At 46.6% G+C, this 12,480-nt stretch overlaps 1 protein-coding gene across 1 annotated transcript; it reads right to left on the reverse strand.

The window, feature by feature from the left end:
- Positions 1-719: 719 nt before the first annotated feature.
- Mip (major intrinsic protein of lens fiber) lies at positions 720-5,952 on the reverse strand. The gene is made up of 4 exons (XM_059245599.1): positions 5,593-5,952; positions 4,450-4,614; positions 3,981-4,061; positions 720-979 (listed from the first exon to the last, which is right to left on the reverse strand). Exons 1-4 carry the CDS (start codon positions 5,950-5,952, stop codon positions 794-796), a joined length of 792 nt encoding a protein of 263 aa, XP_059101582.1. The 3' UTR covers positions 720-793.
- Positions 5,953-12,480: the final 6,528 nt, after the last annotated feature.

The following is a 12,480-nucleotide window of genomic DNA, read 5'->3' on the forward strand; positions in this document are numbered from 1 at the left end:
TTACCCAACCCCTATTTCGGTTGGAAGGTCCCTCCGGTCCAAGGCCTCTGAATGAAGACGCAACCCAGCCAGTGGATGTAGACAGGTTTATGTGGCTTTACAGAACAACTCAAGCCCCATGTTTACTTTTCTCAGAGCTCCTTCTACCCCAGTCTCTGGGGCAAGTATCCCTGAGATAAGTAGGCTATATTTTCCCATCAACTCCCTCAAAGCTTTTAGGTTTATTTGCCTAGTGATCTGGAAATAAAATCTCCAATTCCTCTTCTACCCACCTCCCTGAATCCATCCTCCCAATCCCTGGAATGCCTTGCCTCCCCCTTTCTGTCTGTCTGCTTCCTGAGAGGAGTGAATCCCCTCTCCCCTGGTCCTTCAAAAATCAAGATCCACACCCTTGACTGGAAGCAGGGTAAAGGCCAAAGACTTAAGGTCTTGGATTCTCTGTGGTCACCAAACTGGGCTGGGGGAGGGGCATAACATGTCGACACCTCTTTTTCTTTCCCTAGCTTTCGTGTCCCCAAACTCAGACGCAGCCACAGGCATCCACATTCATATGAACAGTCACACACGCACGGCGAAGGGAGTTGGGGTGGGGAGGAAGGGAAGTTTGCACCAACCAGATCGTGAATGCAACTTGAAAGATTTCACACGGCAAAAGAAAAAAATGAAAAACACACATAAGTTAAAAAATAAAGAAGTACATGCCCCTCCCCACAGTCTCTTTCTCCATCCAAGGGCTGGCTCTGCCCCTCCTTGAAACCCAGAAGCATTCCACTCCTCTCCCCAGTTGGATCTTTCACAGGGCCTGAGTCTTCAGTTCTACAGGTTCCCCTGTACCCTCGGGCTGTCCATTGGAGTCACTGGGTCTGGCTCCCTTGAGGATAGACAGTCTCTCAGAAACACTCTTGAGCCGGGGGAAGAGGAGAAAGTCATAGAGGAGGCTGCCCAGGCCCCCTCCGATGATCGGGCCCACCCAGTACACCTGTGGGAAGAGAGAAGGTATGCTCAGGCTTCGGCACTTGTCCCACACAGTTGGGCATTGGTAAGTAGGAGTCAAAGCAGGTTTTTGTCGGTGCTGCTGTGTGTGGACACGTGCGTGTTGAACACACACTCTTGCACTGTGCAAAGCAGCCAACCCACTTGGTTGGTTGGTTTTAACAATCTAGACTCCATGGGGCTGGAGAGATAGCTCAGTGGTTGGTGAAGAGCACCTGCTGCTCTTGCGCGGGACTAAAGATCAATTGCCAGCACCCACATAGCTGCTCACAACCATCTGTAACTCCAGTTCCCAAGGGTCTGAATGCTCCTTTTGGCCTCCGGGAGGCACCAGGCAGGCATGTAGCACACAGACATACATGCAAAATACCTATATACATTAAAAAACAAAATATAGCTTGGCATGGTGGTACTCACCTTTAACATCAGCACTAAGGAGGCAAAGGCAAGTGGATCTATGAGAGTTTAAGGCCAGCGTAGTCTACATAGCAAGTTCCAGGCAGTCAAGATTACATAGTGAGACCTGGTCTCAAACAACGACAAAAATAAATAAATAAATAAAAAATAAAACAAAAAATAAATAAAATAATATTGTTTCTAAAAATATCTAGACTTGCTGGGTGGTGGTGGCACCTGCCTCTGGGAGGCAGAGGCAGGTGGATCTCTGTGAGTTCAAGGCCAGCCTGATCTACAGAGTTCTAGGAAGGCTCCAAAGTTACAGAGAAACCCTGTCTTGACAAATAGAACAAAACTATCTAGACTGTACTGTCTGTACATTGTCATTTCCTTCTGTTTCAATAACCATTTATTTCCTTTTTTTTTTTCTTTTTTTCTAGTTTTTCAAGAGACAAGGTTTCTCTGTGTAACAGCTCTGACTGTCCTGGAACTTGCTTTGTAGACCAGGCTGGCCTCGAACTCAGAGATCCACCTGTCTCTGCCTGGGATTAAGGCGTGCACCACTACTGCCTGGTCATTTTCTTTTCTTATTTGTCTGTTTTACCTATACCTCCTTAGCATATATTCTATTTGTTGTTATTTTCAACTAGCTTATATACTTCTTAGAAAAATGTAAATGTGGTTAAAATGCCCTTTCTAACATAAAACTTACCTTATTAAATATTGTCTGGTTTTTGTTTGTTTGTTGCTGAATACAGGATCTCATTGACCTCAGGATGACCTCCAACTGGCTATGTAACTGAAGATGACCTTGAACTCCTAATCCTCTGGTCCTCCCAAGTGCTGGGATGACACACATGTACCACTATCCAGGTTATTCAGTGATGGGGAGTGAACTGGGCTTGTGCTTGTCAGGCAAGTGTGGTACCCACTGAGCAACATCCCCAGAACTGTGTTTTGTTTGTTTTTGTTTTTTGAGGCAGAGTTTCTCTGTGTAGCCCTGGCTGTCCTGGAACTTGCTCTGTAAATGAGGATGACCTCAAACTCAGAGATGCGCCTGCCTCTCTCTGCCTCTGAGTGCCGAGATTAACGGCACACACTCCAGGCTCTGCAGAACTGCATATTTTCGAGTCAGGGTCTCACTCTGTAACCCAAGCTAGTGTCAAAGTCACTGTGTAACCCAGCCTCGCCTCAAACTAAGGGAAATTCTCCCAGGTTGTCCTACTAAGTGCTGTGACTAGCACAAGCCGATATGCCTGCTTGTTTACATTTTTAAGAGTGTGGCTCAATAGTGTTAAATATATTCACATTGTCATGTAACTCATCTCCAGGATTTTTTGAGTTTGTAAAATATAAAACGATATAGCCATTAAACTGCCTATCTGATTCCATTCCAGCCCCTGACAGCCACCCTTCGACTTCTTGTTTCTAGCAGTTTGTGTTTCCTTTTTCTTTCCTTCTTTCTTTCCACTCTCTCCCATTTCTCCACCCCATTCTCCGCCTCTTTTTGGTGTTATGTAGCACAGGCTGGCCCTGAACTGCTGTGTAGCCTAGGATGACCTCAGACTAGGATGTTCCTCCCACCCCCCAAGTGCTGGAAATGTGGGTTTGTACCACCGCGTTGGCTTATTCGAATGAACGTGAATATTCTGCCTCGTGTAACTAGAACTGTGTAAGAATTATCTTTTGGTGACAGGCAGTTTCACTTAGTATAATGTCCTTGAGGTTTATGTTATAGTATATCATAACTTTCGTGTCCACATAGGCCACGTTTGATTTTTCCACTCATCTAGCAAGGGGAATTAGGGTTGCTTCTACCTCTTGCCTTTTGTAACTAATGCTGCTGTGGAAATGGCTGTACATCTTGGTAGGTTCTTTTGAACTGTTTTCATGCTTATCTTGCATATGCCCAAGGGAATAAAAGCATTACCATTATTTATTGAAGATTACTCCATGCCAGAATCTGTGCTAGTTGCTTTATAAAGATAACTGTCACATTTATATAATTAGATAAGTTATAATTATATATATATATATATATTACTCTGTAATTGAACAGAGGCAAAGAATGAGTTATTAGTCAGACTCACATATGAGACTAATAAAGTAGAACTAAGGTGCTGCTGGCCGAGGGGAGGCATACACTCTGACTTCTGGAACCAGAAGTTTTTGTCTTAAATGTAGCTGACTATCCAATAGCTTCTCACATCCAGTGGGTACTCAGTTAAAAAGCCCCCCACCCCCTGCCAACAAGCGAAGGCCAGCGGGAGCAAGAGCCTCCCATCTGTTTGTTTCAGAAACGAGGTCTTGCTGTGGCATCCATGCTAGCTCCAACTTTCTGGGCTCAAATACTCCTCCTGCATCAGCCTCCCAAGTGCCGGAACTACAGGCACCACACGTATCACCACACCCAGCTGGAGCTTCTCTTTTTGACAAAATAATGCAATGTACACATGCAAGTGCGCCAAGGCCCGTGACATTCTCCTGAGCTGCATGCTGGCAGAGCAGCCAACACACCCTGATGGAATGCAACCTGCAGTCCAGCCCGCCAAAAGTGCTCTGTGCTCTTCTTACCCTGTACACTTACTTACCCAGTGGTTGCTGAAGTTCCGGGTGAGGATGGCTGGAGCAAACGAGCGGGCAGGATTCATCCCTGCACCTGTGTAATACATCTGCAAAAGACACAGAGATGCTGAGACTTTCCCACCCCGACCTTCCAGCTCCTCTCCCTACAGCCCACATTGCCAGTGAGAGCTGGTATCTTGTCTCCAGCCAGCAGCAGATGGGGCAGGACCAGCTTCATAACCCTCCACAGTGGATAGTGGCGCTGATATTCTGTCTGGGGACAGACCTATGGACCCAGAAGAACAACCCAGTTCTACCCATGATGTGTGCATTTCCACCCTGAAGTCAAGAAAGATTAGAGTAGTTACAAGAAAGTTGATCCCTTTGTGCCAATTGATAATGAAAAGGGTGGATAAGACCCGTGATTAAAATGGAGTAACGCTTTGGGGGTCCCCATAATCCTTGAGTAAGAAGTTTCCCGCCTCTTCTGCTTACCCCAAAGAGGTGCCCCAGGGTGAGGGAGAAGCCGACCGCCAAGGCCACAGAGCCCAGGCGGCCGTTCCGCCTCTCATCATATGTGGCAAAGATGCAGAGCACGAACTGCAGCGTCAGGAAGATCTCCACAGTGGTGGCCTGGCCCACGCTGACCCCAGCGTGCAGCTGGTCGCAGGGGGAGAAAGGGAGGCAGCTGTTAGCACTGCTGTTACCACCTCAAGCAGGCATCCTCTTACAGTCCAGCTCCTGGGGCAGGAAGGGTATGCAACCCTCCAGCCCAGGTATTTCTGTCTTAGTCTTTCCTGACAGTCTTGGTTGCTGTTTGGAAATGCTTGTGCTTACTCACATGGGCGAGGACACTGAGGTTCTATAAAGTAAAACAAATCGCCTTAAGAACTTGAAAGGAGGGCTGGAGAGATGGCTCAAGAGGTTTGGAGCACTGGCTGCTCTTCCAGAGGTCCTGAGTTCAATTCCCAGCAACCACATGGTGGCTCACAACCCTCTACAATGAGATCTGGTGCCCTCTTCTGGCATTCAGGCATACATACAGGCAGAACACTGTGTACATAATGAATGAAGAAAGAAAGAAAGAAAGAAAGAAAGAAAGAAAGAAAGAAAGAAAGAAAGGAAGGAAGGAAGGAAGGAAGGAAGGAAAGAAGAAGAGAAGGAAAGAAAGAAAAGGAAAAAGGAAGGAAGGAAGGAAGGAAGGAAAGAAGGAAGGAAGGAAGGAAGATGAAGCTCATTTGGTATTACTTGCTTAGAATGCATGAGGCCTGGGGTTCTATTCCCAGCACCACACAGAGTGGCTGTGTTTGGGCGTGCCTGTAATCTTAGCACTTGGAGGGTAGAGGCAGGAGGAGTTATCTCTGGCTACATAGGAAGGCCGGGACCAGATCCCCTGCTCACGGCAACAACAGCAAAAGAACCTAAATAGAGTTGGAAGGAAAGCTGCGATCTGAACTCAACTTTCTTGACCCTTCATGGAGGGCTCTATGCCTTCCTTTCCCCTCCAAAGCACTCATTGCTCCTACACACACACACACACACACACACACACACACACACACCTGTGTGCACACATGAGCAAGCGCTAGAGCAACAATTAAGACACCATGTTCCCCCCGCCCCTTAGCCAACCCTTACCGTGTTGAGTGCTAGGTTTCCACGGACAGCTGGCGGGGTGACGCTGTACAGCACAGCTGCTCCAGCCACAGCTCCCAGAAGCTGGGCTGCCATATAGCAGAAGGCGCGGAGCAAGGACATCTGGGAGCCCACAAGGAAGGCAAAAGTGACTGCAGGATTGACGTGGGCTCCGCTGATGTGACCCACCGTCTGCACCAATGTAGCCAGGGCCAGGCCAAAGGCCAAAGCCACCTGCAGGACATGAAGGGGTCCCGGGGCCCAACGCAGTGAGGCTCCCAGCCCAAAGAAGACATAGAACAGTGTGGCAAAGAATTCAGCAAATATGGCCCTCCAAAAGGAGGCAGACCGAAGTTCCCACATGGCAGTGGGGGGTGGGCACAGTGCCTGGGTCCCTAATAACCCCCTGGACTCGCCTGGGTGGACAGTCCCCTTTATAGAGGACTCTTAATCCCTGGGAGGGGCGGGTTGGGGTAACTGGTTCTGCCTCTTAACCCTTTCACGGCTGTGGATGTCTGAATCCATTCCCAAACATATGATGGAGAGGCTGGATTTTCCTTTCCCTCTTCATCTGGGGGTGAGCCAGGGGGCCAGGAGTATGGGGTTCTTGGATGGAGAACTGGAACAGTCTGTCTATGTCAAAGTTGGGGTTCATAGTCCTGATTGACATCTGGCTTAGAACATTCCTCAAATTTCTTGGAACTCAGGTTGAGATCACTTCGCGGGATATGGGCTAGGCTCGCTCCTGGGGGGGGGTCTCAGGCTCCTCTGACTCTATCAGGGTTAAGGTGGGGGTGGGGATAAGGAGTGGGGTACAGCAGGGAAATTGAATAACTGAAGAGAATTCTTTAGTTCCCTAGGATTAGAGAGCCTTCTCCTATTGGCTGGTTTGGACTGGAATCTGTGGACCCTGCAGCTCTGGAACAGAATAGTTCTGCTGTGTCTGGCTTTCTCGAGCCCCGGGTTCCCTACCCCCAACCCGTGCCAGCACCTCCCTTTCCAAACCCTCAGCCTGCCCTTTTAAACCAGAGAGAGAGAGCAAGAGGAAGGGTTAGCTGAAAGTGGGGTTGGGGGTCCGAGGAGGAAAGAGGTCAGTTGTGTTTCTGTCCTGCAATATCCAGTTTGAGGTTGGATGGGGAAAATGTTACAGTGTCTGTGGGTCAAGGACTCTAACTCAGCAGGAGATGCTGAGGTCACAGGCACTCAGAGGGACTGACTCAGGAGAAACAGCACCCTCTGACTCGTTAATGTTCCAGGAGCACCTCAAGTCTCCTGACTTCATGACCTGTAACGTATGTTACTTGTCACCCAGTGATGCCTCTAGATTCAGGTCACCTCTGTCAACCCCGGGAAACAGGGTTTGTGCTGCTTCCAGAAAGCATCCTCAGACAGGAGCAAGGGTAAACACATCAAAGATAAGGGTAGAGACCTTAGTAGCACGTGTTGGGGCAGGTGTGGGAGAGGACACAAAATGACAGAAAGTTACAGGTACTGGCTAGAGTGTAAGTTAAGACCGACCCTTTGATACATAGTACAGCACCACGTGCAAAAACCAACAAATATGTGTTTTCTGACCCGAGAATTGCACGTATATATCCAAGAGAAACTCTTCTACAGACACACCAGCAGATATGTACAAGAGCAGCTGTTCACAGTCGCAAAAAAAGCAAAAGCAGCCCAGACACTGGCCAGCAGGAGAGTGGACTGACAAACCGTGGTGTAGTAGATAGTGACAGGAATATTATTCAAACGTCAACAGGAGCTAATAGTCAGTGGCACTCTATAATAAGAATAAATCTTAGCAACAAAATAATTTCTTAAAGTTCCAGGGGGTTGTCCATCTGCAGGTATGATGGATGGTACATGCCTATAATCCCAGAACCATGGAAGTTAAGGCATGAGGATCTCACCTCAAGCATCTGTGCCAGGCTCACCCCCACCCATGCTCAAAGCCAGGTTCAGTCACACGGAATGAGAGACTTGTGCCTGGCATGGAGCTCCTACCGGGGTCATGAGGCCTCAAGGACTCCCTCTGCCAAGAGTGACAGTGCCCAAGCCTTAAGCCGCAGGATCAAGGCCAACCTAGACTAACTGCATAACAAGCACCGGGCTAGCCAGGGCTATATAGGAAGATGGTCTCAATCTATATCTCTCTATCTCTATAGAGATATAGATGTAGGTATATAGATACAGATATAGATAGATAGGGGCTGGAGAGGTGGCTCAGAGGTTAGGAGCATTTGTTGTCTTGAAGAGGATGGAGGTTCAATCCTAGCATCCACACGATGGCTTCACAACCATCCATAACTCCAGTTCCAAGGGATCTGATGTCTTTTTTGACCTCCGAAGGCACCAGGCACATATGTGGTGTACATGCACACATGCCGGCAGAATGCTCATACACATGAAATAAATAAACCTAAAAGAAATATATATATATATATATATATATATATATATATATATATATATGGGGCTAGAGAGATGGCTCAGAGGTTAAGAGCACTGGCTCTTCTTCCAGAGGTCCTGAGTTCAATTCCCAGCAACCACATGGTGGCTCACAACCATCTGTAATGAGATCTGGTGCCCTCTTCTAGTGTGCAACCATACACACAGAACACTGTATACATAATAAATAAAATATTTAAAAAAAAAAACAAAACAAAAAACAAAAAAAGAAATATATATATATACATATATATGTATATATAGTGATAATCTTTTTATAAATGTAAAAAAAATGGGTGAGGATGTGATCTGGTTGCTAGAGCACTTACCTATAAAGTACAAATGCATTTTTCAGAATACATACAGCTGAGATAAAACCACACAAAGAGGAGAGCTTAGCACTGATATGTGCCTGTAGTTCTGGCACATGGGAGGTAGAAGGAGGGGGATTTTTGAATTCAAAGCAAGACCTGGAGATACATAGTGAGACCTTATCGCAAAATAAATAAATAAATACATAGGACGATGGTGGCGCACACCTTTGATCCCAGTGCTCAGGAGGCAGAGGCAGGCAGTTGGAGGCCAATCTGATTTCCTGGGAGAGTTCCATGACACCCAGGGCTACACAGAGAAATCTTGTCTTGAAAAAAAACAAAAAACAAAAAACAAAAAAGAGAGAGACATAAATTTCTGTTGAATCCATTTAATATAAGCTCCTTGGGGCTCAGTATCTTCTTCCTCAACTAAATATTATAGCTTAAAAAGAAGGTAAAGTGTCTCACACAGAGCAAAACACTTAATCCACAGAAGCCAATCGATAAAGGTTCTATTAACACCACAAATATTTTCACACAACCTGCTACCCCTTTATAAGAGAAACAGAAGGGGGGTGGCTAACTCATCTCCAAATGGTCAGATTTTCTTATCTGCAGCAAAAAAACCTTCCCTTTTTATCCCTTGTCAGATATCAACAGCCAAATGTGAGGCTCACATCTGCAATCCCAGTACTCTAGAGACTGAGGCAGGAGGCTTGTGAATGTGAGATTAGCCTGGGTTACATACGAATTTGAAACCTGCCTGGACTATAAATGAAACCTTGTCTCACAAAACCAACAGGGCCTGGAGAGACAGCTCAGTGGTTGGGAGTGCTGGCTGCTCTTCCAGAGGACCCAGGTTCAAGTCCCAGCACCCACATGGCAGCTCACAACTGTCTATAGCTCTTGTCCCAGGGGATCTGACACCTCACACAGACATACGTGCAGACAGAACACCAATGTACATAAAACACAAATAAATAAATTACTTAAAAAACAGACAAAAAAATGTTAACAATTCCATGGATAACTGAACCACAGGCCCCTTCCTTTCACATGATGCTCCTTGTTTACTTAAACACCAGCATCTTTCAATCATAACTGGAGGGGCTAGTGAGATGACTCCAGGGGTTAAGTTGCTTGCCACCAAGCCTGATGACCTGAGTTTGATTCCTCAGACCCACATAGCAGAAGGAGAGAATCGATTCTCTCAGGTTGTTCAGGTTGTCCACTAACCTCCACACTCATGCCCTGGCCACACACACAATAAGTAATAAATAAACTTAACTAAACAAAAACCCTAATTGGAGATAAGCTTACAAAGTTACTTAACATTTACACATCTTTACATATAATTAGCATATTGGTTGATTTCTAGTAGCTTAGTTGGTTTGTTTTTATTTATTTTTGAGATGGGACCCCACTGTATAGTCCAGGCTGTCCTTGAACTCAAAATTCTCCGACCTCAGGCTCAGAGTAGCTAGGGTTTTTAGGTCCATTCCACTACACCCAGCCTTAGCCTAGACTTAAAAAAAAAAAAATAAAATAAAATAAAAAAGAGGAACAAAAAATGAAAACAGGTTGTGCTTCCCTTGAGAAGTGAATCTGACCTTGCACAAGTACTTGCTGGGTATGGGCAGGAAATCACACCGATGCCACTGATCCGGCCATCAGGGAACCCCTCTGCCTGGTTCATTTGCTTCTCCATCACTGCCAGAAGCCACAGGGAGCATGGTGAATGCCAGTCGGAACATGTAGAAAAACTCCATGCTCAGAGCCTGGTCTTCCGTGGCTTTTCCTGCTCACCTGTGAGGCCAGGGGCAGGAGGACACAACCTTCCTCTCACGGCTGCAAGTTCCACCATCTGCCCATGCCATGGCTTGAATAAGAATTGCGTCCGCCGGGCGGTGGTGGCGCACGCCTTTAATCCCAGCACTTGGGAGGCAGAGGCAGGCGGATCTCTGTGAGTTCGAGGCCAGCCTGGTCTCCAAAGCGAGTTCCAGGAAAGGCGCAAAGCTACACAGAGAAACCCTGTCTCGAAAAAACCAAAAAAAAAAAAAAAAAAAAAAAAAAAAAGAATTGCGTCCTGCAGTGGCCACTGGGTTAGATGACTTGTTTCCCAGGGTGGTGCTATGGGGAGGTGGTGGGCTCAGAGGAAGCTGTCCTTGTATGAGGTCTTCAGGTCAAGGAGGAGTGCCCTCTGATGGGGGCTTCCCTACACTGGTTTCCTCTTCCTCTCCTGCTGTGCCCTCTGGCTTGTGACAAAAGCCAACTGCTGGGCCATAGATTTTCACCTGTAGATGTGCCGCACCTGCTGGAGGCCCAAAGCCATGGAGTCACTCAGCTTTGGACTGGAACCTTTAGAAACACGAACTAAAAATAATAACTTTTCCCGTCACAAGATATTGTCTCGAGGTTTTGTCTTAGGACAGGCAGTTGACTAATGCAACCCACCTAGGAAGCTTTCGGAGATAGATTTAAATAAAGCAAGTCAGCCTGAATCCTGGGCCACTGAGTCTAATGCAATGGACATACCCACTTCACAGCAAATGTGGTTTACTGAGAGGTTGGCAGAGCGGTAGTCTTCTCTGTCCGTTTATTCCTTAAAGTCCTGTTAACCAGCTAGCCTCGGTACCTGCTCAGCGTCACCATCCTAGTCAAGGGGGATGAGAGCAGGCAGCTGGCTGCAGCCACCTAGAGTAGTTTCGGGGTAAAGGAACTAAGGCCAGGTTGTCCTACGCTCTGGCTCAGAACGTAAGCCTCCCCTGCACAAGGTCAAGTGTTGGGCACAGACCTCCGGCAGAGCCACAGCTGGACTTCTCCATGTCCGACTATACCCACTGAACATCTGTGCCAGCCTCACCAGCAGCAGCTCTCAAAGCATGGGGCCTCGAGGATTGCCTCTCCCAAGATCCTCTGGTCCTTCGGATGGGTCAGTGTGTGGGGCACTTGCTTCCAAGCCGATGACCTTCCAAACCTTGATCCCTGCAGCCCATCTGTAGGTGGAGGAAGGGACCCGATTCCAGCAAGTTGTCCTCTGATCACATGAATGCGACGGTTTGTACCTTCCCCGTCATTTATTTTAAATAATGTGGAAAAAAAAAAAAAAAGAAAACTAAGACAACCAAACAAGAATGCCCACCATCTCTGCAGGTCTACCAGAGAAGGAAGCAAGACAAAGCTTGCTGTCCTGGCTGTATCAGGCTCTCTCTCCTCCTCATCCTCTCTCACTCTCTTTCCCCTGAAGAACCTCAACCGGAGGAAGGAGAGTATGACACCCAGTTTATGTGGCACGGGGCTCTAACCCAGGGCTTCATGCAGGCTTGATAAACACTCTACCAGACTAAGCCCCTCCAGTTTTCCTTTTTAATAGAAACTATTGAAGAAGAGAAAGCGTTTGTGAGATAATGAAACTGGGTAATTTCAAAACAATTATGTCTTTTTTATAAGTTTTATTTATTATTATTATTGTGGTGTGTGTGTGCATGCAGTACGTGTATATGTGTGTATGTGTGTGTGTATGTGTGTGTGTGTGTGTGTGTGTGTGTGTGTGTGTGTGTGTGTAGGTCAGAGGACAACTTCGTGGAGTTGTTCCTTCCATCCTTATATGGATTCCATGCATTAAACTCAGATTGTCAAGTTTGCGAGTGTCTTTACCCACTGGGCCATGTCCAGTTCTGTTTCTTTTATATGTTTGTTTGTTTGTTTGTTTATTGAGACAGGATGTCTATGTAGCCAAAACTAACTAGGCTTGAATTCTTTAGCCTCCTTCCTCTACCTCCTAGGTATAGGCACCACTGCATCCAGTCTTCCAGGTTTTCACTTGTTTTAAAGATTTGTTTTTATTATTTTTAATTGAGATCACTAGAGAGGATGTTTGATACATACACATTATGTTAACACATGACTAATTCACAAATCAATTAATTTGCATTTTGATTTAAGATAGCTAACTTAACATATATAGTAGTTGGAGATGTTACTCAGCCCTGGGGGGGGGGAGGTTGAACTGGATTTGGAAGTACACACCTGAAACCCCAGCACTCAGGAGGTTGAAGTAGGAGGACCACAAGCTTAGAATTGCCCTCAGCTGCAATGTGTGAGTGCAGTTGTCCTGGGGAGCCAGAGG

Source organism: Peromyscus eremicus, chromosome 18 (genome assembly GCF_949786415.1).
Source record: "Peromyscus eremicus chromosome 18, PerEre_H2_v1, whole genome shotgun sequence".
Classification (NCBI taxonomy): Eukaryota; Metazoa; Chordata; class Mammalia; order Rodentia; family Cricetidae; genus Peromyscus; species Peromyscus eremicus.